General features: G+C 40.9%; 2 protein-coding genes across 4 annotated transcripts; both read left to right on the forward strand.

Moving 5' to 3' along the window:
• The first annotated feature begins 4,101 nt into the window (after positions 1–4,101).
• On the forward strand, positions 4,102–15,319 carry LOC119733159 (zinc finger protein 41-like). 2 transcript variants are annotated; one of them, XM_038206735.1, is made up of 5 exons: positions 4,102–4,255; positions 5,360–5,554; positions 7,150–7,302; positions 9,646–9,870; positions 10,754–15,319. In XM_038206735.1, exons 2-5 carry the CDS (start codon positions 5,440–5,442, stop codon positions 13,324–13,326), a joined length of 3,066 nt encoding a protein of 1,021 aa, XP_038062663.1. In that variant the 5' UTR covers positions 4,102–4,255; positions 5,360–5,439; the 3' UTR covers positions 13,327–15,319. The 2 variants fall into 2 exon arrangements, with proteins under 2 accessions (XP_038062663.1, XP_038062664.1); XM_038206736.1 differs by lacking the exon at positions 4,102–4,255 and adding an exon at positions 4,325–4,415.
• Positions 15,320–16,565: 1,246 nt separating this feature from the next.
• LOC119733160 (E3 ubiquitin-protein ligase TRIM56-like) lies at positions 16,566–22,002 on the forward strand. Of its 2 annotated transcripts, none has more exons than XM_038206738.1 (3): positions 16,566–16,690; positions 19,012–20,320; positions 21,130–22,002. In XM_038206738.1, the coding sequence occupies exons 2-3, from the start codon at positions 19,018–19,020 to the stop codon at positions 21,750–21,752; spliced, it is 1,926 nt and encodes a 641-aa protein (XP_038062666.1). In that variant the 5' UTR covers positions 16,566–16,690; positions 19,012–19,017; the 3' UTR covers positions 21,753–22,002. The 2 variants fall into 2 exon arrangements, with proteins under 2 accessions (XP_038062666.1, XP_038062665.1); XM_038206737.1 differs by having other exon boundaries at positions 16,571–16,606.
• Positions 22,003–23,765: the final 1,763 nt, after the last annotated feature.

Genomic DNA, 23,765 nt, shown 5'->3' on the forward strand with positions numbered 1-23,765 from the left:
TGGTCCTTGGTACGGGGTATTAGTTTTACCAACTGCATTGAATGACGGATCAAAATGAAGCTTACAAAATCCTCTTTACAGTGCCAAGTGTGCATTTATTACTCGAAGTAACGGCGCGTCATGAATCCTGGAACTTTCAGTGCAGTACGCACACTGCGGTAGCCCGCCGGTCACCGTCACTGTCAATTGCGTGCAAATCTCCGTTGCTCATTCTGCTGTTAGTCAAGTAGGGAAATGTACCAGGTACGGATGTTTAGTTATTCATTTTGTAAAACTTTGCCTCCAGAATGTTTAAGTAATATATCTTCTAGTTTAAACTCGGTGTGCATTAATCTGAAAGTATTGGAAACGGCCGTGAGGCCGTCTTTTTCTTTGCTTTGTGTAGAATCGCTATGGAGTAGAGCGCGTCGTGTTCATGCCACTACAAGTACACGCGCGTGGTCGTCTAAGATGCGACTGAACTGTTTGTAATGTACCTGTTCACCTCATTATTGGACTAGCTGCATCTTGAAGCTATGAAACATTTTGAAGCTTCATCTTTGCATGCTAAAAACAAAACTTGCTTAATAATTCATAGGAATAGTCTGGTGCCTGGCTGTGGTTAAAAGTAGTGTTTAATTGTGTATGCGGTGTCTGGGGTAAAACATTACCAAGACGTATGGCGTTTATTTTTGTGGCAAGCACAGGGTGATAACTAGGGCGTGGAACTATTTGTTTTGATTTGGTCTCGTTCAGTTCTGATATGCAAAAAAAAAAGCAGAAAAAGTATGAAATTTCAATCTTAGGGAGCGTCTCAAAAGTCGGAACGGTCGGAACGTTCCGTTGGGCACACTGGCCGTTGGAACGATCCAATGGAACGCCGGGCGTTCCGCTGGGCACAGCTGTCGTTCCGTTGGACCGTTCTGTCTGACCGTTCCATCCTTTTCCTGGCATATGTGCCCGGCGGAAAGTTCAATCGAAACGGTCCGCCGGAACGGTCTGCTAGAGGAAATATACTCACCGAAATGCAGATATGACGGTTTCCAACTAAGCGACCTGGTAGTCGTCAACATCGGTTATCATGCATCTTTTGTGTGGGTGTGCGCGTGTACGTGTTTGTCTACATATGGTATACCTACGTACATGTCCGACATGCTACGTATACAGCTGGGACGCGCAGTGTAAATGCCTGTACATGTACTGTTCACGCGCGCGTACATGTATGTCCTTCCCACGAAAATGACTGAAAAGGGCTCCAGTTGCAGTCGCGCGCGAATCTTGCGGTTACTGAAAATAAATATACTGAAAGAAAATATTTTAAGATGGGCGCATGATACCCAATTACAGATATCCCATCTGGACCGTTCGCGTTCCCAGCGGAACGTTCTGACGGGCACATGTGCCCAGCGGAACGGTTCAAAGGACCGTTCCACTGGAACGGTGGAACGGTCCAACGGTACGCTCGCCGTTCCGACAGGAACACAGACCGTTCCAACGGAACGCTGGAACGGTCCGATGGAACGGTCCAACGGAACGTTCCCGTTCCCACTTTTGAGACGCTCCCTTATTTAGAAGCAACAGTCGTTGGGAACTGATAAGTCTACCTAAACATGTTAAACATGTTACTTTCGGTCTGATGATGTCATGAAAGGTGCATAATGAATAATTTAGTTTAAACTGGTTAATTACAGTTTAACGATAAAGTGAACATTTTTCAAAAATATAACAAAAAACATCACGAGCGTATAGGTGAATATATATTAATGACACCTAAGCTCAGGTTGATGACGTCACAGCAGTAGGGTGTCCATTGCCAGTAATTTAGCTGACATCATGGGCGTCAATCGATGGGGGACGGGGGGCCATGTCAACCCCTCCCCTCATCCCACCCCCACCCCACTTTTAAAGTTGGGACTATATCTTTTGGTCCGTCCCTCCCCTACTTTTTTTCGTCCCCGAATAAGGCATTTAGCCTATATTTGATGCTATATCTCTGGATAGCTGATTCAATGACTCCAAACTCTAAAGTGATATTCAAATGATGATCTTTTAAATTTGTTAAAATGGTCAAAAATTGCATCAGATCGCACCACAGAGCATCTAGAATCCGAAATTTTGAGGGGCCCGTCAGCGGGCCCTGAACCCCACGCCGTGAGGGCTTCGCTCTCGTATTACTTCTGATCAAGATATGTCCCCCCCCCCCCCTTTGGAATACATTTTAACAGAAAACGAATGTTTCCAAGAAGTATTCTGGTGTACTGAGCACAGACGCAAGCGCTCACTGCTATTATATCTCGCTGCTTTATCTAGATGGCTCTTGCTATTCGTGTACACAGCCGTTTGGGTGTGGTCTAACGTTGTTCTGATTGGTCAAAATATACCACCTGACGTCGCTATAATTATGATATGACGTCACATACATAGTTCTTGGCAACGACAAGTATAGTCCGGTTCCTATTCCTGACAATTCTCCGACCCATGGTGTCTATAATGTAGGTCTGAAAGCCGCCACCGGGCTAAAAAATAAACATGATGGTTTCTTTTCAAAGCTCGGCTTTGTTTTCAATTTGGGTTTTTTTATAAAAGCTTTCAATACCGCGATCAAGTTTTTAAAAGCATTTACTACAAATATATATTAGTTTGATATTTCTGGAAGAAAACATTGACTCGTGTTGAGCTGGCATCTTCAACATAGCAGGTGAAGCAGATGGGTTTTTTTTAAGTTGTGACAAAACTATTTTTCCCCTTGAGTGTTTACATCTCTTTTTGAGTCTGAATTCGTATTAACATATGAACACCGTCGACCTTTGGAATATAGTCAAATATTTGCTCCAATTGTATAGCATGAGGTTTTCCGGATTTCATTGAGGCGTTTCTGGACAAAGGCATTATGGTTTTCCCAGAGATGTAACTCATGAAAACTCCAGCTTTGGACAAATTAAACCACTGGTTTTCGATTTGATTTCTAACTCAGGATATGTGGTTTCATATACAGCTCATAGATCGATGACGTTATCTATTCTTAACTTTAACATTCATCTCTACAATTCTAATCTTATCAGATAAAAACTGTTTGCTATGTGTTTTTTTTTACCAAGTTTACCTTTTTAAATAAGTCAATGAGCATATCAGTTTGCGGATTTTTTTTGACAATAATAAGCTATTTAGTTTTACATTCTTAGGCCCTATCTTTTTGTTTTCAAACTTTTTTTTCAGAGGAGCAATTTTTTTCTGGTTTTTGTTTGTTTTCCTTTTCTTCACAATTGTAAATTCTTATCTGTTTAATTAATAATACTATTTTTCATATGCATTACCAGTTTTATTTGATAAGGGTATAAATGTGTGCTTTGGAGGTTTAAATCACTCTGTTTAAGACCGCTTGAAGACCGCGTGCATTGACGTCTGGGTGCTGATCAGCACCCAGACTCCAAGCGGTCTTTAAGCTTTGGTCCATTATTTGCAGCCATCCGAAAAATATTGTTGAAAACATACTTGGTTAAAAGATAGTAAGGGAACTAAATGACATCATTTTGGCCTCTTTGTCTGTTGTATCTAGCCCATATGTCTTTTCCCGAGTCTAATGGCGGCCATTTAAAAAACAAATTAAAAAATGGCGGTCATCTTGAAAAATAGCCCGGTCGCGATCGGGTGGCCATTTTGAAGGTTAAAAAAGGCCTATCCTTTTTTTTTTAAAGGCAGGACGTGCGCGTGCGACGCTAAACATGTATTTAAGCATGCTGTGGGCCATGAACTTGTTTGTAAAAAAAAATATGGGTGGAAGCCGTGCACAGGACTGTGAGCTTGTAGTTCCGTTCAATTTGGATGAAATTGGGGCCCTTAAAGCGCTTTATTTTGCAATGGAGTGTATAGGCATCGTTTTTAAACATGGCGATGGGCTTCCGGACTATTTTCAGGGGTGATCATCTTCGGATGGAAATTTCTCCTAAAAGTCATCAGTTAACCAAAGACAATGAAAGATGATGAAAAAAGCTGTAATATGATGTGTGTCTCGAACACCTTGGAGAGTTGTGAGTATTTTTCCCGAATTTCTGAAGTGTGAGCATTTACCATTGGGGTCTATGGAAGTTTATTTACTGGTCTGCTACCTTCATGCCGTGACCTGTACTGTAATGAACAAGAGAGGGCGCTATTGCACAGACAGTCGTCATTCAGCTAGTACAAACGTCAACAAACACTTCCTGTCTGTTTGTCTGGTCTGACGTACTAGGTTTGAGACGGAAATTCGATGTTATTTGGACATGAACCGTACTACTAGGTAAGATATTGCCCATAAAATAACAACCTCATCAATAGTTCGTGTTCTGGATATTGGGTCATTTTCATACATTGTATGTTCGTGGGTGTTCTTTTTTTTGTTTTGTTTTTTCGACTGAGTCATGACTGTCTGTTCCTGCTGTATGCTGAGACTCAGTCATGTCAGTAACTAGCGGCAATTTACATGTCATGCATGTAGGCCTAGTAGTAGTATATTTACGCAGTGGCTACTTCTAGAATTAGAACTTGGCTTCTCTCCATCAGCTGACGGAGAGAAGCCTTCTACATGTAGTTTGTCATGTTTGTAATTCTAGAAGTACGCAGTGGCTATTGAGTATTGCTACAGTAGTCGACCGTCTGGTTCCCTGACCTGACAATATTCAACGCCGGAATCTTTGGCTCTTGGAACCAGACTAGAATCAATGGATTAATGGAAACTTCTTTTCCCTTTTATTAATAATGATCATCCAAATTCCAATATTTGTCCAAAGCTACGGAGGAGAAGAAAATAAAATCTTCTTCAAACAAAAGTAGGCCTACAATTTGATTTAAAACATAAAAAAATAAAATAGACTCTGTATTGTGTACACGAACATGTACATGCATGACATGTCATGCATGTATAGCCTTTAACATGTTTTTAGCCGGCTAGAGAATAGCCGGCTTTCAATGATATTAATAAGCCGGATAGATTGTACAGTGCCCTGACGTGTATACGAGTAGGCCTACATGTACATTATCAAAGGTATTTACCACCATGGTTTGTGCAACACCTGCCAGCATGGTCATGAAGGTTCAATTCCCAACTGACAACATTAGATTTTGTTTTTAATCCCAAGATATTTATATTCTTTTATTGTTTTAAATTGACGCCAACATTTAATTACAGATTATTTCTTTTTCCGATTCATAGCTCTAGCTTGAAGCTTACTGGGAAAAATATTTTAAAAAGAAGGGGGAAAAAAGAGCATCCATTGCCAGACGTATGTATACATTTTGCAACGCAATAGTTCCAGCACTTAGGCCTATCATCCTACAGGTTGTGCTTCAAATGTGTTCACCTTTGTTATGAATTTTATTATTTGGGTTTTTTTCTTATTATCAGGTGACTGAGAAATGGCACAATACGTGTACGTGTACTAGACGCTTGTCTCGTCAAGATTTGCATGAACTTTGCATATTACCATGGCAACAGCCGGCAAGCCTGCTTTGACTGCAGAGCCGCTGTTGGACGTCAGCCAGTATGAGAAGATGGGGCCAGGGGGCTTGGAGACAAAGCACAAAATTCTGTTGGGTGCAGGTTTGTCATTCATAATATTCTATATTTTTGCACTAGTCATATTTGACGACTGGCTAGGGTAAAAGGGGGAGCATTCGACCACATACATGTACGGAAAACTGGCACTACCTAATGTAAATGAGGAAGGTGAGGTCTTAACTACATTGGACATGTACATGTAGGACAGGGTCATGCACTTGCTTAGTTTGCAGTCTAGCGTCAATCATAGTTTGACCTAGCCGTAATATTACATTTATGGCCACGCACTGGAGTATATACTCTGTGCTGTAGGCCTAACAAATGTGGGCAATATCAGCAGTGCATGGCCATAGAATAGGGCTATTAGGAAGTTGTGACAAGATCATGTACTTGCTATGTGTGCAGTCTAGAGTCAATCATAGTTGGACCTATCCCTAATATTGCATTCATGGTCATGCACTCTGTCCTCCTGATTTAAAAACCACAGGTGTGTAGAAAAAGACACACCTGGATTTCTAGGCGTGTGATTTGTCTAGGCGTGTTATTTTCCTAGGCGTGTGATTTTCTAGGTGTGCGATTGTTCTAGGTGTGTGATTCTGTGGTCCAAACTGGTAGTAAACAATCTGGTCCTTTCTTTATAATGTTCATCTTGATTCCATTTCAAGAGCTCACAGAAGTATAATCATGCCGTAAATGTATGCCGAGGTGTGTGGTACAGAGGGATTCAGGCGTGCGATTATTGGCACTTCTTGGGAAGCTTTTAGGTGTCCGATGGCATGGGGGTGCGATCGCACGCCTCAAATCAGAAGGACTGCACTGGAGTAGACAAATGTGAGCGCTATCAGTTAGTTAACAGCAGTGCTTGGCCATGGAGTAGGGCTAAGTCAGACGCAAGATTTTTGCGATGTACTGATCCGTCAGACTCTTCCTCGGGTCGAATATGCCCCCACTAACTGGTAACTGAGAGAGTGAGATCATTAACTGTAAGTAACGTGACCACAAACTTACTGTGTTTGCAGCATATATTCAACCCTAGTCAGACCCAAGGTTTGTATTTATAGAGGCACTATAGGTCCTGAAATCCCTGAAAATGTCATGTTTTGGATGTTTACTTTATTTCAAACATGTGGTTGAAAGGAAAACAACCTAATGTCTTACCGTTCCCGAGAAAAGAAAAAAAAAACGGTTGTTTACATCGGACACGACGGAGTATGAATACGTTTTTTGTGTCGTTCTCATACTGTGTACGATACATGTATGTGTATCTCAGGGAACAGCGGTGACCTATCACCAATGTAAAAAAAAAAATGGTTTCTTCAACGTCCGCAAAAGGCAAACACTTACACGTACGAATGAAATCACAACTAGCATCCAAACGGCTCGAATTTATGGGGTTGCAAAAGTGGACCCCGAAATTCCTTCTCGCACGCATAATACTGGAATAACCCCAAAACACCCAGTTTTTAAAGGATAGTTGTATGGATATCCTGGTTATAAATGTTCTTTCCGATTAACATGATCTCATTCAAAGCACGTTATTTAGCAAAATTGGGCTGTTCCAAGACCTAGTGTCCCTTTAATAGCGAGTGGTCAAATTCAAGTCCATTTTTAATGTCTCCTTCAATCCTTAAATCCAGGTGTGCTTGCGAATGAGGCAGAGTCATCATCCTCAACATCAGGTGCAGACCCCCAAAGACATAGGAGAAAGAAGAATCGTCCAGTCCAGTATCGCCCCACGGACAACTTGGTTGTGACAACACAGAGCGCTCTTACTGTAAACCCAAACCGTGGTAGGTCATTCAAAAGTCAAGTTCTTTCTGAATTATAGAATCCATGCTTGATGATCACTGTCATTTCAAGCATGATGAGGCCCCCTTTAATCGAGAAACTATTGCGTAAACTATATTGTGCAAAGCTACTGCCCCATAATGGATTATCTGAACAAAAGCTAGCGCAATACTTTCGCCATTGAAGGGGCCTTCGTGATAGAAATGATGTTGTGCCCGGACTGGTGTATAGTTGACCATAGTTCAACTAATTTCAATTGAATGGCACACACACACCATAGCCACAGGCTGGACTCGAACCCACAACCTGCAGAATTACCCGCAGACCACGAATTCAATGCTCTAGGCCACGGTACTCCACACAATTGGTTACCAATAGACTGATACAGTAAGCCCCCCCCCCCCCCCATGGTGTTCTGACCAATCACAGCCGTGATTTATGTGCGACACCCATGCATAAAAGTCTGACATGCGTGCACGCACGTATTATGTGCATGGCTGAAACGTGCAGTGTGGCATTGGAGAGGAGCATGTGATAATTGCCCACGTGCGCACATTGGGCGGGGCTTACTGGACGGGTCTATTTCTGCGCCCATCATGAAGTGCAACAGGCCGGGGGAGCCAAGGCTTTTGACCATCATTTGACTAAAGGCATTCGCGCAATGCTGTGAGTGAAGGTATTTGTGATGTCGCAAATCAACCACTAGGCGACTAATGGTCCTCCAAACTTGCTCATTGTTTAACTGTGCTCATTATACCTCACACATACATACGACTTTGAGCCAAGCATGCTTCGTCCGTTGGTCAGTATTTCTGTGCATCAGGAAACTACTGGACCCATAGCAAGCATGATTATAACCGAGCCTTAGTTGTCACATCACAATTATAATCACAAGACAATCCCAAATCAAATCACAAGTCAAATCACAATTCAGTTCACAATTAACAAGGAATGAACCATGACAAAAGAGGTGTACTGTTACCGCTTATTTGAATAGCTTTTTTTCAAAATAGAGACTGGATGTAATTAGACCATCAGCCTCGGTCCAAAATTTTCGCCACTGGTTTCAAATGAGGGGAATAATGATTTTTGGCAAGGTATACACCTTCGGAATTGGAAAATATTTGATAGCATTGCAACAGTGGCAGCTTTTTGGGTGTTATCACCCTTTTTTCAAAATGTCCATCAAAATGCTTGTTACCACTCTAGGGGCGGTATACCTTGCGCATGCTCATTATAATCATTTATACGGCCCCGATTTGATACTGACCAAACCCCCAGGCTGATGCCTAAATTAAGTTATGACGGCTTGTTACTGGCTCAATACATGTGGTAATTACTGTCAGGTATGTAATTGAGTCCATGACACAAACCTTCAAGTTCAAGTCCCTGCAATACAATCACAAGTCCTCCAGTCCCAATTCAACTCACAAGCTACTAAAATGAGCTTCGAAAAAAGGCATTCCTTTGTTTCTGTTCATCCACTTTACTTGTGACTTAAGACTTGTGATGTACTTGTGACTGGATTTGTGAGTGGACTCAACTGCATCCCTGTTTACATGAACTAGTTCCTAGCCAGTCATAGTGGACCGAAGGCTGTCCCAAATATACCAAATACTTGAATACTCGATCAATAACCGAATATTGGAATACATGTAGCTTTCGCCGATTTGAATTATAAAAAACAAAACAAACTACTCAAATATACATGTACACATACAGATGTGATGTTATTTTATCATGAAGTTGCGGCGCTTTATTGTCAGGTGTCACTTTTTGTCAACCGTCTTGGTAACTTTTTTGGTGATGCTGCTCATCGTTCACATCCTTTTAGGAGGTTAAAGCCTTTAAATAGTAATAAAATACTTACTACAAAACAATCATGTGATCGACTATATCGCTTGCCACAAGCAACTTTTAACTGGCCCGCTCTTCGTGCAGGCTTTTACCGCCACTTCATGCAGTTGCAGCTGGCACTTTCGAATACCCGAATATTCAGTCAAGCGTTGTTTTGAGTAATCGAATCATGGTTTCTTTTCAAAAATGGACAGCTCTAGTGGATCTCCCAGACTCGATGAACATGTACATATGTACATGTACATGTACATGTACATGTACCAAAACTATCATAAGGGTAGTTATGAATTCCTGTGGATATACATACATTGTCATGAAATGGATTGAGTTGAATTTAAACAAATAAATTTGACTAGCATTCGTGTTCATAATCAACATACGTGTAAGTGCACTATGAAAGTTTGGCAGTACTTCCGTGGAAAATGGACTTTTCTTGAAATTTTTTGTTCATCTCTTTGTTAATATATTATTATTTTTTTTTACTCCAGACTCAACAGAGTTTCCCGCAACCCTCTCAAGTACATCATCCAATGATAGAGTGTCACCCACTGGTCCACCAAGACAGCTGGAATTAGAAGGGGTCAAGGGTCAGGAGTCACAAGCAATATTGCCCTCTGGTGATCATCCTGAAGCGCCGCCAGTCAACACGATAGGCATTGCTGACGTCCACAGAACCATAGCCAGACAGCTAGAGCAAGCCTCTGCTATTGCAGGTAAATTTCTGAACGCAGCACATGTCAAACTGCATTATATTGTACTCCCTGAAAATCCCAAAATCCGCTTTGCAAAATGGAGCATATTGCAGGATGCGGCTACAATGGCAAAAAAATGTGTGGCTGACTCTGTCAAGTTTCTCTCTTGCTGTTCTCATTTTGTGGCTTTCTACTTTTTACCTATTTGTTACTGTAAGATAACAACATACAAAGCTTACAGACAGAAACAGAGAAGAAACTTTTCAGATTTTAATTTGAAATCATATTTTTTTTACTTTTTCAATGAAATTTCAATTGAAGATTTTTTAACGATCCCACAAAAATAATTATTTAAAGATTTGTCCATTTTTTTTTTTTGCATTATAATTTCCAAAAAAAGCCAATGAAAAGTCGATGAAAACGGCACGAAAAAATTTGCACCAGTGTAAAACACCTAGACCAACGCTGATCAGATCCTTTTCTGGCTGGAAAAAATGTGTAAAATACTGACCTATGACATGGAAAAAAATTCACTGGGTCCCACGTTGATGCTGCGCAATGCTGTGGCAGCTCCTATCTTAGGTCCAATTTCAGGTTTTTTTTGCCAAGGCCAGTTTCATCTCTGCAGAAAGTGCAACTCCCTTCATGAAAGAACGTTACAAGATATTGTTTTTTTATCTCATATTTTTTGTAATGCAGTTTTTCGCAAAAAATGTTCATGGTGATAATGTGATGCAATTGCATGTACCAAAAATGAAAGCAGTTTGATGTCATTTATAATGATTATTATGTCAATGGCAAATTTAAAATCTCATTAAAAACAAGGACAGGAAATAATGTCGCATAAATTGGACTTTAAATTTTAATACACAATATTAAACTCATGTGTTGTCTTATTTTGCAGACAGTGAACACCAGCCCTGCCCCTTTTGCTCCTACATCTTCAGTAGTGTTGGGTTTCTTGTGGGGCATCTTAAATACAGACATGGAATCAATTTGGAGATGCAGATCGGCATGCCCACTGAAACCAAAGAATTTGCCCATGAAACTCCACACAAACCTGCCACCAGCAACAGTCAGCAGGAACCAAGCACCAACCCACTTTCTGTACTGGACTCCTGTCCTGATGAGTCCAACTGCATGGACATACAAACAGAGAATGGTGAAACCCAGATTCGATCCTCAAATGGAGATAGTGTTAATACAGCAACACACATCAACCAATCAAATCAAACTGAGGTCAATAGGACAGGGGTGGAAGGTCAGATGATAGAATGCGCGAAGGAGTTGATGCTTCAGAGGATGGGTCAACTCATGGGGCCAAAGATGAACCAGGTCGCAGCTGACAGCCAGCCCAGTCAGTCCATCATCATCTGTGACATGTGCACACGCGCTTTTACCAATCTGGATGACCTGCAGGAACACCAACGCATCCACAATGTGGCCAAGACCTATGAGTGCCAGTTTTGCCAGAAGCTGTTCCAGAACCACAGCAGCCTGAAGAAGCACACCAAGCTACATACAGACGGGAAAATCTACGCCTGCAACTACTGCGACAAGTCCTTCGCTGCTGCTGCCTACCTCAAGACCCACCTGCGGGTTCACACCAAGCAGAAGCCTTTTGTCTGCAAGCACTGCGGGAAGGCCTTCGCTGCCAGCGGCACCCTCATCAGCCACGAGAGGATTCATATCAACGATAAGCCTTACGGCTGTGAGGTTTGTGGGAAGCGCTTCCGGCAGGGCAGCCACCTGAACAGGCATAAGGTCATTCACACAAACTTGAAACCCCATGTGTGCGGTAAGTGCAATAGAGCGTTTGCTGATGTCGCCAACCTCCGTCGCCATGAGCGGATCCACAGCCAGGAGAATCCAAACGTCTGCGGGGAGTGCGGCAAGAGTTTCATCAACCTGAGCAGCCTCAAGAAGCACGAGCGACTTCACACCAATGAGAAGCCCTATATCTGCAGACACTGCAGCAAGCCATTTGCCTCCAGCGGGAATCTCATCAGCCATGAGCGTACCCACACCAACGAGCGTCCGTATATCTGCAAGGAGTGTGGCAAAGCTTTTACTCAGAGCAGCCACCTCAAGGCTCACATGGGAACCCACTCCACTGACATTTTGTACGTCTGCAAGGACTGCGGCCGGGGTTTTACCCAGCGCAGCACCCTTTGTGTCCACGAACGCATCCACTTAAATAAGAGGCCCTACGTATGCAAAGTTTGCAACAGGGCCTTCACTCAGAGTGGAACCCTGAAATCACACATCCGCACCCACACTAAGGAGAAAGCCCACATCTGCAAAGTCTGTGGCAGGGCCTTCTCTGCCAGAGGAAATCTAAGAAGCCATGAGCTCATCCACACGAACGAGAAACCTTTTAAGTGTGGTGCATGCCCTAAAGCTTTCAAGCAGGGAAGCACGCTGCGAACTCACGAGCGAACTCACACAAATGAAAAACCCTATGTGTGCCATGCTTGTGGGAAAACGTTTGCAGATAGGGGCAACCTTAGATCCCACACATTGAGAATTCACTCCAAGAGCACCGACTTAGATCTGGGAGTTTTGCAATCAGATGACCAGCTTACTGATGCGGTGCTGACACAACAAAATCCCAACACAGAGGAGTTGTATCCAGTAAATGAGTTTAATGATCTCAGAACAGACGCTGGTGACAGCTCTCAGTCACCTACTGGAATCAAGATCAAGAAAACCGTGGATGGATTGACCTCAATGTTAAGATTCAATAAGGAAGGGAACATTGCTGTAGATGACTCAGTTCACCACAAATCAAAAGTGAAATCTACCCCCACTGATGATCAGACTGACGAAACTCTCACAAATGTACTAGAAACAGCATCACAAAACGAACAAGTTGCCAACAATCTAGATGATAAGATGTCAAAATCCTCCACAATCAAATCTGACGAGTCCTTAAATTCCTTGAGGATTAATCCAAGGGGAGCGTTATACAGCCATTTGCCAGATAGTCAGCCTCATCAGAGCTTCACCGACAGTGCCCTTGATCTGTCAAGTGGGCAGGAAAGCTTGAAACAAGCAGGAGAAGCCATTCCGGATGGTTTGAACGTTAACAAACACAACATTCAAACCTTTGAAGAGAGAACACGCAGTCAGGACAGAGGTGCTGTTCACTTGCCCCAGTCACATCATCAGCCTGAACCTGTTGGAGAAACTGATCAAGTACCAACACTCAGTGATGATGATTTTACGTTTGATGAGGATGATGATGATGATCTTGAGAGTCTGCCAATAGCAAGTGATCGGAACAACTCAGACTCTGAACTACTTCCTTATGAAGAAGAGCATACGGCTAATACAAACCTCCAAGACAGTTGTACAATGGAATTTGTAGTTGACAATCGTCTAAGAAACAGAACTTCCATGACCAAACAGCTTGTGATAGGCAGGCAAAGCCATGTGGAAGACCTAGAGATTTCAAGAATTATTCCACTGAACTGATTGGGCCAAGTACATATGTACATGTGTCTTCAGTTAACGGTTTGGAACTATTTCATTTCCTTTGTGTGCCCCGTTTATTTTGTGAGTGCCATTTAGAAATGAATTGGTACATATCCAGTAAGGTATACACTTCGTTCATCAACAAGTTTGCGCAAATAGCTTCGCTAAATTCCCTTGATAGAGGAATTTTAATTACCTTTACTCTTTTGAATGATTTGGCAGAATACAGATTTAGTTATCCTCCCTGTGAAGTGTAATTGTTGAAGTGCATGTAAACACAGCTCCTTTAATTGAAGCAAGTGCTGGAGGGTGCAATAAATAAGCAACGTTAATGAATTTTAAAAAAAAAGTTGGTGCATTAACATCGCACTTGTATAACATGCAGTTTTGTGTAATGAGGGCATGTACATGTACAGTACATTGACAAATCCATGTGATCATTGCACACTTACCAGGTCTCCTTCAATATAACGAAAGGATTGAGCCAACTATGATATACATGTACAATGTGCATGTTGTGCAAAGCTGCTGCCCAATGATGCATAAAGTTAATGTAATCCTTTCACATTTAAAGCGAGTAAAATGGTCGAGAATATGTACTAGATTCCCTTTTACACAGGGCTGCGACCTTTCGGCCTCCCTGGTACTTGGGTGACCATAAAACTGGCCAGGTCGCCGTTGGAGGCTCAAAGGAGGCCGAATGGTTGCCATGGTCGTTCGAAGGTGGTACACAGGATGTAAATTTTTGAACATGTTCATAACAGTCGCACAAAGGTTGCGAGGAGGTTGGTTGCTTAAAAGTGGCTCAAATGAGGCAGGAGGCACAAGCATTGCCGTGGTTGCAGAATGGATGCAAAATGCTCGGCCAATGGTCACCACGTAATACATCCGTTCTGTTGCAAATTTTACCGTCAATCTGGGCGATGCTTGTGCCTCCTTTGCCCGCTGAATAGCGTTCATTGAACGATGACTGTGGCGACCGCTGTGCCTCCATTCGGCGACCACGGCAACCCTTGAGCCACCATGGCCGTAGGTTGCACAGGGGAAGCACAGGGGAGGCAGAGAAGTGGTTCAGTGGACGCACAGGTCGCTCGTAGCTCAACATGAAAATGCCCGAAAATTGCAGGGTTTTTAGTTCAAGGGAGGCACAAGGATCGCTGGAGCAGTTACATAGAAACAGGATTTTCAGGGATTAGGCGACCATTGAGCGTCCTGACCATTTGTTTGGTCGCTCATGAGGTGGTGAAAAGGTCACAGCCCTGTGTAAAGGGGGCCTTAATACTGAAATGCGTGAAAGATCCTATAATCAACACGTGTGGGTTGATGAGACCTATATCATTTGTTTCTGTTGTGTGTAATTCATGACATGCCTTTCTAGTTATTTGTCATTATTTTGATGAAACATAACAATAGAAATGTTCAACTCTGAGAAACAATGACACTATTGATGTATACCTGAAGTTACACTGAAAGGAAAATTGATGTATTTACATGTATTGTCTCATCTATTTGTTTCCATTGTTGTTGATGTTTTTTTCTCGGAAAGAAAAACGAACTAGAAACTCAAAGCACATTACTCTGAACTTTGAATCTTCAAATACTGTCTTTCCTTATGCCCAAACTCTTCCGGTTCGTGTATGCAAAGGCTTCAATTCAGTTCAGTAGACATTTATTTTGAACTCTGATCCAGTAAACCAAGGTCAATAGTATAAAGTGTAATACAGTGATATTTAAGTAAAGAACAAAAATGAATAAATTAGAAGTTTGAGGGTACACCATGTGGAAAGAAATCTTGGAAGAAGTGTGGTTCTGCAAAGAACCAGTTATTTCTTTTGACATGGTGTTATTACCTGCATGCCAACTTTCTAATTCATCATCCGCCATGCAAAGCTTCTAGTCATTTTAACCAAAAATGAGGGTATATACCACCGGTAACAAAATAATACTTTGAAGCTGATTCATTAAATCAAAGAAAAATCTGGCTTAACATTCACTCTGGATTGCATTCGTCAGCCTTTTTTTTCCGGGGGTGGGGGGGGGGGTGGTGATTCACGCTAAAATTGAACTCGACATTTGTTGTCCTAATGTTATTTTGAATTTAATGATACCTTCCCGCTGGGATTTGCTCAATTTTAAAGGAATGGATGAAAGACCCAAATGCATTCAAAATTTCCATATTAGTTTAGTCAACTATTATCCACATTGAATAAGTAAAGAGCGCCTGAGTGTATGTCGATCCCAATGGGTTTCATGAGGAAAGGTTTGAGTTTTCCTTTTTGATAGAAAATGACTTGGAAAATTCTATATTATCTGTTAATGCACATAACAGTACGGTGCATCTTTTCCGATAAATATTGGACGAGACTGGTGCGGCAATAAATTAAATATCATGTACAATGTATAACGGCTATAAAAGCTTTGCTTACAGATGTCCTGTTTGTTTTCTAGCATTAGTTGCGGCTGGGGATTTTAAGACATCTAAAAATGCTTATTACTTTCCGGATAAAGCGTCCAATCCCCAAATTATAAGGCTCGATCCTTTACATCCTTTAAAAATGATGTTCATTGAAGGGCCGGAGGTACTTTGGGCTGATTCCCCCCCCCCCCCCTCCCCCGGCTGGCCCACCGATGCGAGCAAAATCAATAACAGGGTACAATTCAGAATATATTACAAGCAAAATATAATTAAGCAAACCACAAGTACATCGAAGAAACATAAAAAGCTAAAATGCAAAAAGTCGATGAAGAAGGGAACGGTACGTCAGTACAACATCCTGTTTAAATGATTTTAACAAGGACAAATTGATATGTCCCAAGCCTTTGTTTTCTTTGTTTTCCATTACAGATTATACAAGGTACCTACCTGTTAACAGCAAGGCGATTTGCATGCAAAGTCCCAAAGTCATCGAGGACAAAGATGCTCCACTGAAAATTTGCAGCGGATGGAGCACGTTTAAAAAAAAAAATGATAATAGTTAATGAAGTATTGTTGAATGAGATGAGAATTGAGAAATGCACATCAAACATATCCCTTAATTAGTGTCAAGGGAAAGAAAATGTATTAATCGTGCAGAGTCTTGTCCAGAGTAAAATAACGCAATTTTGAACAGCCCGCACATAAACAGTAGCTAGTACACTACTCGTACTACCTGTACATGTACTATGTGATGTAATAGCAGAAATGCGGGGAAGTTAAAGTTTGTCTCTTGGAGGCGCTCTTCACAAACTTCATTACATACGTTTGCAAACATGCGGCAGGGAATCCACCCATGGAATGGAGGTAGGAAACAAGATAACCGAACGATTCTCTTTCGACTCGACAGAAACTTCTGTTTACCATCCAAACCAGTAACAGCTGATAAATGTGAGCAAATTAATGTTTACCTTAAATCATGGTGAGCAATTTTGTTGTGAAATTCTAATGTGGAATTGGTGTGTGTTACAGCGGTGGAGTATGTGCCGGTGCGTTAGTGGCACAGGCTATTTTTACGGCAGTGCATGGGCAGTGGCACATGTCGGGCTATTGCTACGGCAGTGGCACAGGCTCTTGCTGCGGCAGTCGACCGTCTGCTTCCCTGACATGACAGTTATCACTGTCATGACTGTCATGATCTTAGTTCCCTTACTTTTGTTTTCCTTTTTAAAAAGTCCCCTTTAAGCCGCGGTCGCATTTCTAAGAAGAAAATAAAATCCAGGCAATTTTTTAGACCAGTCTCATACGGTTTGTGCACCAGATATGGGAATCTTTCCGAAATGGGGGGGGGGGGGGGGATTTCCCCTTATCAACATAATGACCATGATTTGCACACGATAGAGGGGACAAGTATTGCATAAAACCACACATTTATTTATATAGTGATGAGATATTTAACAAAAATTTAAAATTCTGGCGTTTTAATTATCCCAGTTACCCTACATGTATACTATGATTATTATTGTCGTCAATTATTTGTTGGTGAAGGTGGCGACATAGTGTATCAATACACACTCCTTTTATAGCTCCATGCCTTTATAATGTACATGTACGGTGCAATGTACCATAGCCCCACTCAATGTGGCCAATTTACTGGACTACCTCCGTAAATAAAGGCAAAACATAGAACTTTGTCAAATTTTGATTTTCACATTTAGGCTTAGTTTTGTAGTTTAATTTAGCTTTAAAACATACATACATGTACTCAACCTCTTTATACTACATGTAAGCTAATCAGAGTGTGCTGCCTTTTTTCAGATGTCTGTTTTGTGAGAAATTTCATGTTGACATTTTGATACGCAGATGTGTGCAAACGAATCTGGAGATTTTACAAAAAAATAGACATCTGAAAAAGGCAGCACTTTCTGATTAGCCTATAAAGAGGTCGAGTATGCTTCTAAAGCAAAAATAAACTACAAACTAAGCCTTAATGTGAAAATCAAAATTTGACAAAGTTCTACATGTTTTTGTACATGTTCCAAGTGTGGCCTTTATTTACGGAGGTAGTCCAGTAAATTGGCCACATTTATGGGGCTAAATGTACCTCTGCCTTGAACTGAGTCACACTCCGATTATGCTTAAGTTCTCAAACAATGTGTTTCTTGAATTTGAAATACATACTGTTTTCCAAAATTATAGAAGTACTTACCTGCTGCATTATAAGGAAAATAGAAAAATCAAGGATTGCATTATCAATGACCTGGAGGAAAATCATTCAGTCATTTCGGATAAACACACTCCAAATTTCCCCTGAAAATTACATAATGAACAGAACTTAATTTTTCCTGGTTATTAACCAGCGAAGCAACTTTCATAGTGAATTTCCTTTTTCCGGAAAGTTATAGAACATATTCCTGTGTGGCTATAAATAAAATAGATTAGAAGTCCAGTATTTGAGACATTTTCAGACATCAATTTTACATTGTAATACATGTACAGCCTGTGTCCAAAAAAAATGGTACAATCAGAAAAAAATTGGTTAAAATATTAAATTTCAAAATAATGCATTCTAACTTGGCATAGTATTAAAGAACAAAGACTGGGCTTTCCAATAGTGTTTGTTTGATCTTATTTGCTTTTGTCAATTCAGAGATATAATCAATTTAGTGCGATACACCAAAATCGATTTTGTGCCACTTTAATGCATGGGCAGAGTTGTTTCGAGTACTGTGGCATAAACTCGATTTTTGTGTTCGCAGTAAACTGGAGTTATCTCTGGATTGACAAAAGCAAATGAGATGAAACAAAAAGTACTGGACGGAAAGCCTGGTTTTTTTTCTTTAATGTGATGCTCAAAACGACTAACTTATGTTGAGATTTAATATTGAAAAACAAATCGTTTTCGATTGTACCATTTTTTTTAGACAGGCTGTACATGTACATGTGCATGTAAATTGATGTTTTGCAATCAGAATGTGGACACGAAAGTGAATTTCAACACCTGTGATTATGTCGCTCGCTTTCAAAATTCTCTGTTTATTTTTCTGGATTAATGCATGTAAAACATCAAAGCATGCATCACATGATAGAATACAGTGTGTGATACTTGTACAAGTACCTTTTGAAGAGGATGTGTAGTTTTAGGCAAATTCACATTATATGCCGTTACTATTTGTCCCTACGTATATAGATAGACGTCCAAATAATAAACTCAAGTTAGAATGTTATCACAGTTATTTATGAACTAAAGTATTTTTCTTCACATCTAATAGACCAAAATGGCTACAGGACCTGCAGTAAGTTCAGCACTAGAGACGATCAGCAGATATCATCTTGAGTGCAGCATATGTCAAGAGAGATATCAACAGCCCAAGATACTGGAATGCCTACATAGCTTTTGTGCGCAATGTCTGCTGAAATACTGCAGCACGAAGCACGAGGGATCTACAGCAATTCCTTGCCCTGTGTGTCGACAGGAGACAAATCTTCCTCAGGCGGGGGTGCAGGGTCTGAAAACCAATTTTCACCTGATTGGTCTGGTTGAGGAGTTTGACCTGCAGGAAAGGTTGATGTGTTCGGGTGACAAGAAGCTGCTATGTGAGATATGTGATGAAGGAAGTGAGGCGATGGATCACTGCATGAACTGCTCCAGAAATATCTGCTCCAAATGTAAACAAGTTCACATGCAGTTTGCTGAATTATCAGTTCATGTTATAAGTAGCTTGGATGACATTCGTGGGGGGAAAACATCAACATATCAAATCAAATCAAAGCATCCACAACATTCAAAATGTCAAATCCATGAGGGCGAAGTGACAAGGTTCTTCTGCAAAACGTGTGAAGTGATGATCTGCCGAGATTGCACTGTCATTGACCACTGCAAGCCAGAACACTCGTACATTGACAGAAATCTGGCCACATCAACGTACAAAAAATCATTAGCTGAATTGCTTTCTCCACTTGAAAACTCAATGATCGAACTCCAGGAGTCACGAGAGAAAGGCTCAAGAATGAAAGAAGATTTGGGTGTCACAGTTAAGAGGGTCATGACAGAAGTGCAAGACAGAGCAGCTGAGATACGAGCAGAAGTAACGGCTCAAGAAAATCGCATCCTTGACGACATCAAAAACATCCAAACAGATCGTGAGCAAAAACTGGACGAATCTGAAAAAACTATGGGTTTGACAGCGGAGAGATTTCAGTATTCAGTAGACACAGCAAGGGAGGTGGCAAGGACTGCATCAGATAGTGACTTTCTCTCACTCTATCCCACAATCACCAAAGACTTGAAATTGTTGGCAGATCAGAGTGTGCCTAAAGTTGACACCAGGCTTGCATTTCTGAAATTCAAGCAGAGTGAGGGCGTAAGTGCCATCAATCTGGGTGATCTGGTGGTTGAAGACAAATGGAAGCTGTGTCGTGAGTTTGGTAGAAAGGGAAGCGGTCCAGGAAAGTTCGATATGGCTCGGGGCGTTGCTGCTAGCCAACCTGATGAAATTGCAGTGGCTGACTACTGCAACAAACGAGTCGTTATCTGCACCATCGATGGCAACCAGAAAAGCACGATCCCTTTGCAAGGATGTAAGTTTAAGTTACCGTGCATTGCAATCTCCCCAAAATTGTATGCACACATTTTTTTCTCTGCCCATTAATGATCATTTATCTGTTTTTAATTTTTCTCAAGAGATCTGATAAAACTGAATCACAGTAAATTTGATGCGGAACATATTTTAGTGAAAACCTTGGTTTTCATCACATGGAGATTTTAATAAATAAATGCATCGTCCATGTCAAACATCTAGTTTCCTATCTATCTGTTTTTACAAGTTGATCAACTTTCACAAGTTGATACAAATGTAGATACTAGGAAATTAAATGAAAAGCCCATTAATGTTTGATATTAGGTTTTTGCCCTGTCCACACATGTTTTAATTTAGTTTGCTTATAACTGTTTTCATTATTTTGGTTTTCTCATTTCATGACATTTTTCCAAAGATTGAAGGTTCAAGGAAAATCCATTTAATATTAAAGAAGTACATTGTATTCTCATTTTTTTTTCGATACGCTGGTTTCCGTATACCTTCTCAGTTATTGTCCGAAGTTTTTTGTTTTGTTTCCTATTATTCCACTGAAAGATACCAAAAAAATGTGCCCCTCATTATCCTCGATGTAGATATCAAGAGAAGCTTAAACATCCAAACTTACAGGATACCTTGAGACACGGTGATTTCTCAAACATGTGTATCGATCGAACCTTGACAATGTACATGTATATTCTTTACCAGCTATTCACACAATATCACTCATTTAAGATTTCATTATTAATCTGTTTATAAATTGCAATTCAGATTGACTGACCACTAATTTTGTTTACATCGCGATTCTTACAGTTCCACGCAGCATAGCAGCTACACACATTGACAATCGTTTGGTTGTTGTTGAGGAAGGCGCATCCCATGTGAAGGTGTTCAAGAGCGACAACACGCTGGCATACGAGTTCCCAACGGTGCCGCCGAGTGAGGTTGGTAAGACAGCAGTTGACCTCAAGAGCGTAGCTGTCAAGAATGATGGTACCATTGCAGTGGGAGATGTAGCGAGGATGGTTTTGACAGTGCACAGCCCCACTGATGGTGAGCTCCTTCATACCATACCAGTCAAGATTAGACCTTACTCTCTGGCTTTTGACAGCAATGCTCAAGTGATAATAAGTGATTATACATCACATACAGTGGATATTGCTGGTGATAATGGTACTTCAAAATGCACCATCAAACCCACCATCAATGGGCAACCTGTAAAACAATGCAACGGTGTATGTACTGATAGCACAGGTATCTATGTTGCAATGCATAAAGGTGATAACACGGGTCATATCCACCACTATGACCCTCAAGGTGGCTTTCTCAAGTGCATCGCACGTGGTCTGCACTACCCAAAGGGTATTACATTTACATCTGATGGGCAGCTGGCAGTGGCCGACTACTACAGAGTAAAGATGTATCACCAGGTGTGATACGACATTGTAATCAGTAATGTCAGTTTCTAAGCATGGGTGAAATGTCGATAGAAAAATGAGAGAATGGTTCTAATTGACACAAAAAAATAAGCACGTTGATACAAAACGCAATACAAAAGCCTAATTATACAGTAAATGTGTGTTGCCTGTAATATTTTGACTTTCTGATCAGTTCTTTCTGATGAGGCCTCGAAATCCTCCAATTGGCCCCATGGAAAAATAGCAGATAGCCTCAGCCCTGCAAATTCCTCCAATTTTTCTTGAATATGGTCTGTGGAGGGATGACCACTGCCTGTCCTGCAAAATCCTCCAGTAGTGACTTTCGATATGTTGAGGCTTGGCAAGTGACATCCCGGAGCAGTACAGAGGATTTCAAGCATAATCCAGGCATATATTAATGAATGGCTGAGCAGAAACAACACAAGGTCCGGCCCAAGACCTTGTCAAAATGCATCCTACAAAATCTGTCACACACTACTGATATGTAACCTCAATCCTGCAAATTCCTCCACTTTGGCAAGGAGGATTTTGAAGGATTCAGGGCGGTTGATATTATGTATGTACATGTATATTTGGCGCTGCGATGGGGGTCTTTGATTTAAACCGTATTATAACAGAATGATAACTTGAACAAGAGAAATGAAGAATTTCTTATTACACTTTTTAACACGGGACCGAGGATACATGTTCTATTTTTACCACTTTAAGCAGCTTATATTTCCAGTAAATTGGATATTTCAAAGAGGTAACGCCTTCAATTTGTTTAAATTGTCATTTCGAATTATAATGAGTCTCCTTTTTAGTTCATGCCCTTTCTCGACACAAAATGCGCAGTTCCTGATAACCAAAGTTTTGGTAATTAAAAGAAAAGAAACAACGAAGACAAAAAAATGCTCGGGAATAAAAGCTCAAAATAATTTGGGCAACTGTCAGTATCGACGCAGCAAGAAAAAAAAAGTCTGTACATTACCAAAAATGGCATCACAGTTTTGCTTATGAGTTACATTCGCACTGCAAAAATGGCTCTTGCAACAAATTAATACCGATTTTGACAATTTCATCCAATCAATTTTTTAAAACGGACCATAACAATGTATGGAATAGAATATTGGCTAGTCATTATCCCTCCTATGGAAACAAGTTGTCCTTTCATTGTTCAGTCAAAATCAGTCCACTGACTGTTTTTGACGATTGAGTTTTATCTCTGCCCACATATAGCAGGATTGACTGGCTGTGACTGCATCCTGATACAGCTATGCTTTGACTGTGGGTGATTGGTAAGCCAGCTGTGCCTATACTACTTATCTGCTTGTTTTTGTTGATTTAATTTGACTAGTAACAGTGCTTTTTGAAATGTATGTATGATGACTGTTTGGTGACCCGCCTGTGTAACAGGCATGACAGTAAAGACTGTTGATTTGTTGACTGTCTGTGACTGATCAGACAGCAGGAGGGTTGGACACTACATTGCAATTTAGCCTTGATGATCCACTGAGCACCATAGGAAAGCACACACGTAAACGAAGTGTGACGTTATCAGTACAGAGGCTTATTACAATGTATCATAGTTTAAACTATATGCATGCCAACTACATGTTCACATGTATGTTAAGTATTTGTATTTGAATTCTAGTTTAACCCTAAAGGGGTCGGGGCGGAATCCGCCCCCCCTCAACATTTTCCGTGATAGCCTCTAAAAAAAAATTTTCGTGACCCGAGCTGTTATGACTTTTCAACCTCGAGCTTTGCGCATCTTTTGATACCAAAAACATAAAAATCGGACCACGGGTTGCTGCGAAGCGAACATTTTCCGGCGCTACGCGCCGTGAAAACTGAATTTTCGCATATGCGTCGTGTACACAGAGCAGAATTGCCATTCGTACATATGAATAATTAATTAGCCATAATTCCAAAATCCTTTGACCTATAGTCATGAAATTTGTTGGGTATGTTTAGGAAGAGTTGCTCTATGCATGTGCCGAGTATCAGTCATGCATGTAACAGTCCTTT

Source organism: Patiria miniata, unplaced genomic scaffold (genome assembly GCF_015706575.1).
Source record: "Patiria miniata isolate m_02_andy unplaced genomic scaffold, ASM1570657v1 HiC_scaffold_25, whole genome shotgun sequence".
Lineage (NCBI taxonomy): Eukaryota > Metazoa > Echinodermata > Asteroidea > Valvatida > Asterinidae > Patiria > Patiria miniata.

Coding starts and splice junctions, on each gene's coding strand:
- LOC119733159 (XM_038206735.1), top strand. CDS start 5,440: ATGGCAACAGCCGGCAAGCCTGCTTTGACTGCAGAGCCGCTGTTGGAC. Junction 5,555..7,149: donor CAAAATTCTGTTGGGTGCAG/GTTTGTCATTCA, acceptor CCTTAAATCCAG/GTGTGCTTGCGAATGAGGCA. Junction 9,871..10,753: donor GCAAGCCTCTGCTATTGCAG/GTAAATTTCTGA, acceptor CTTATTTTGCAG/ACAGTGAACACCAGCCCTGC.
- LOC119733160 (XM_038206737.1), top strand. Junction 20,321..21,129: donor CACGATCCCTTTGCAAGGAT/GTAAGTTTAAGT, acceptor CGATTCTTACAG/TTCCACGCAGCATAGCAGCT.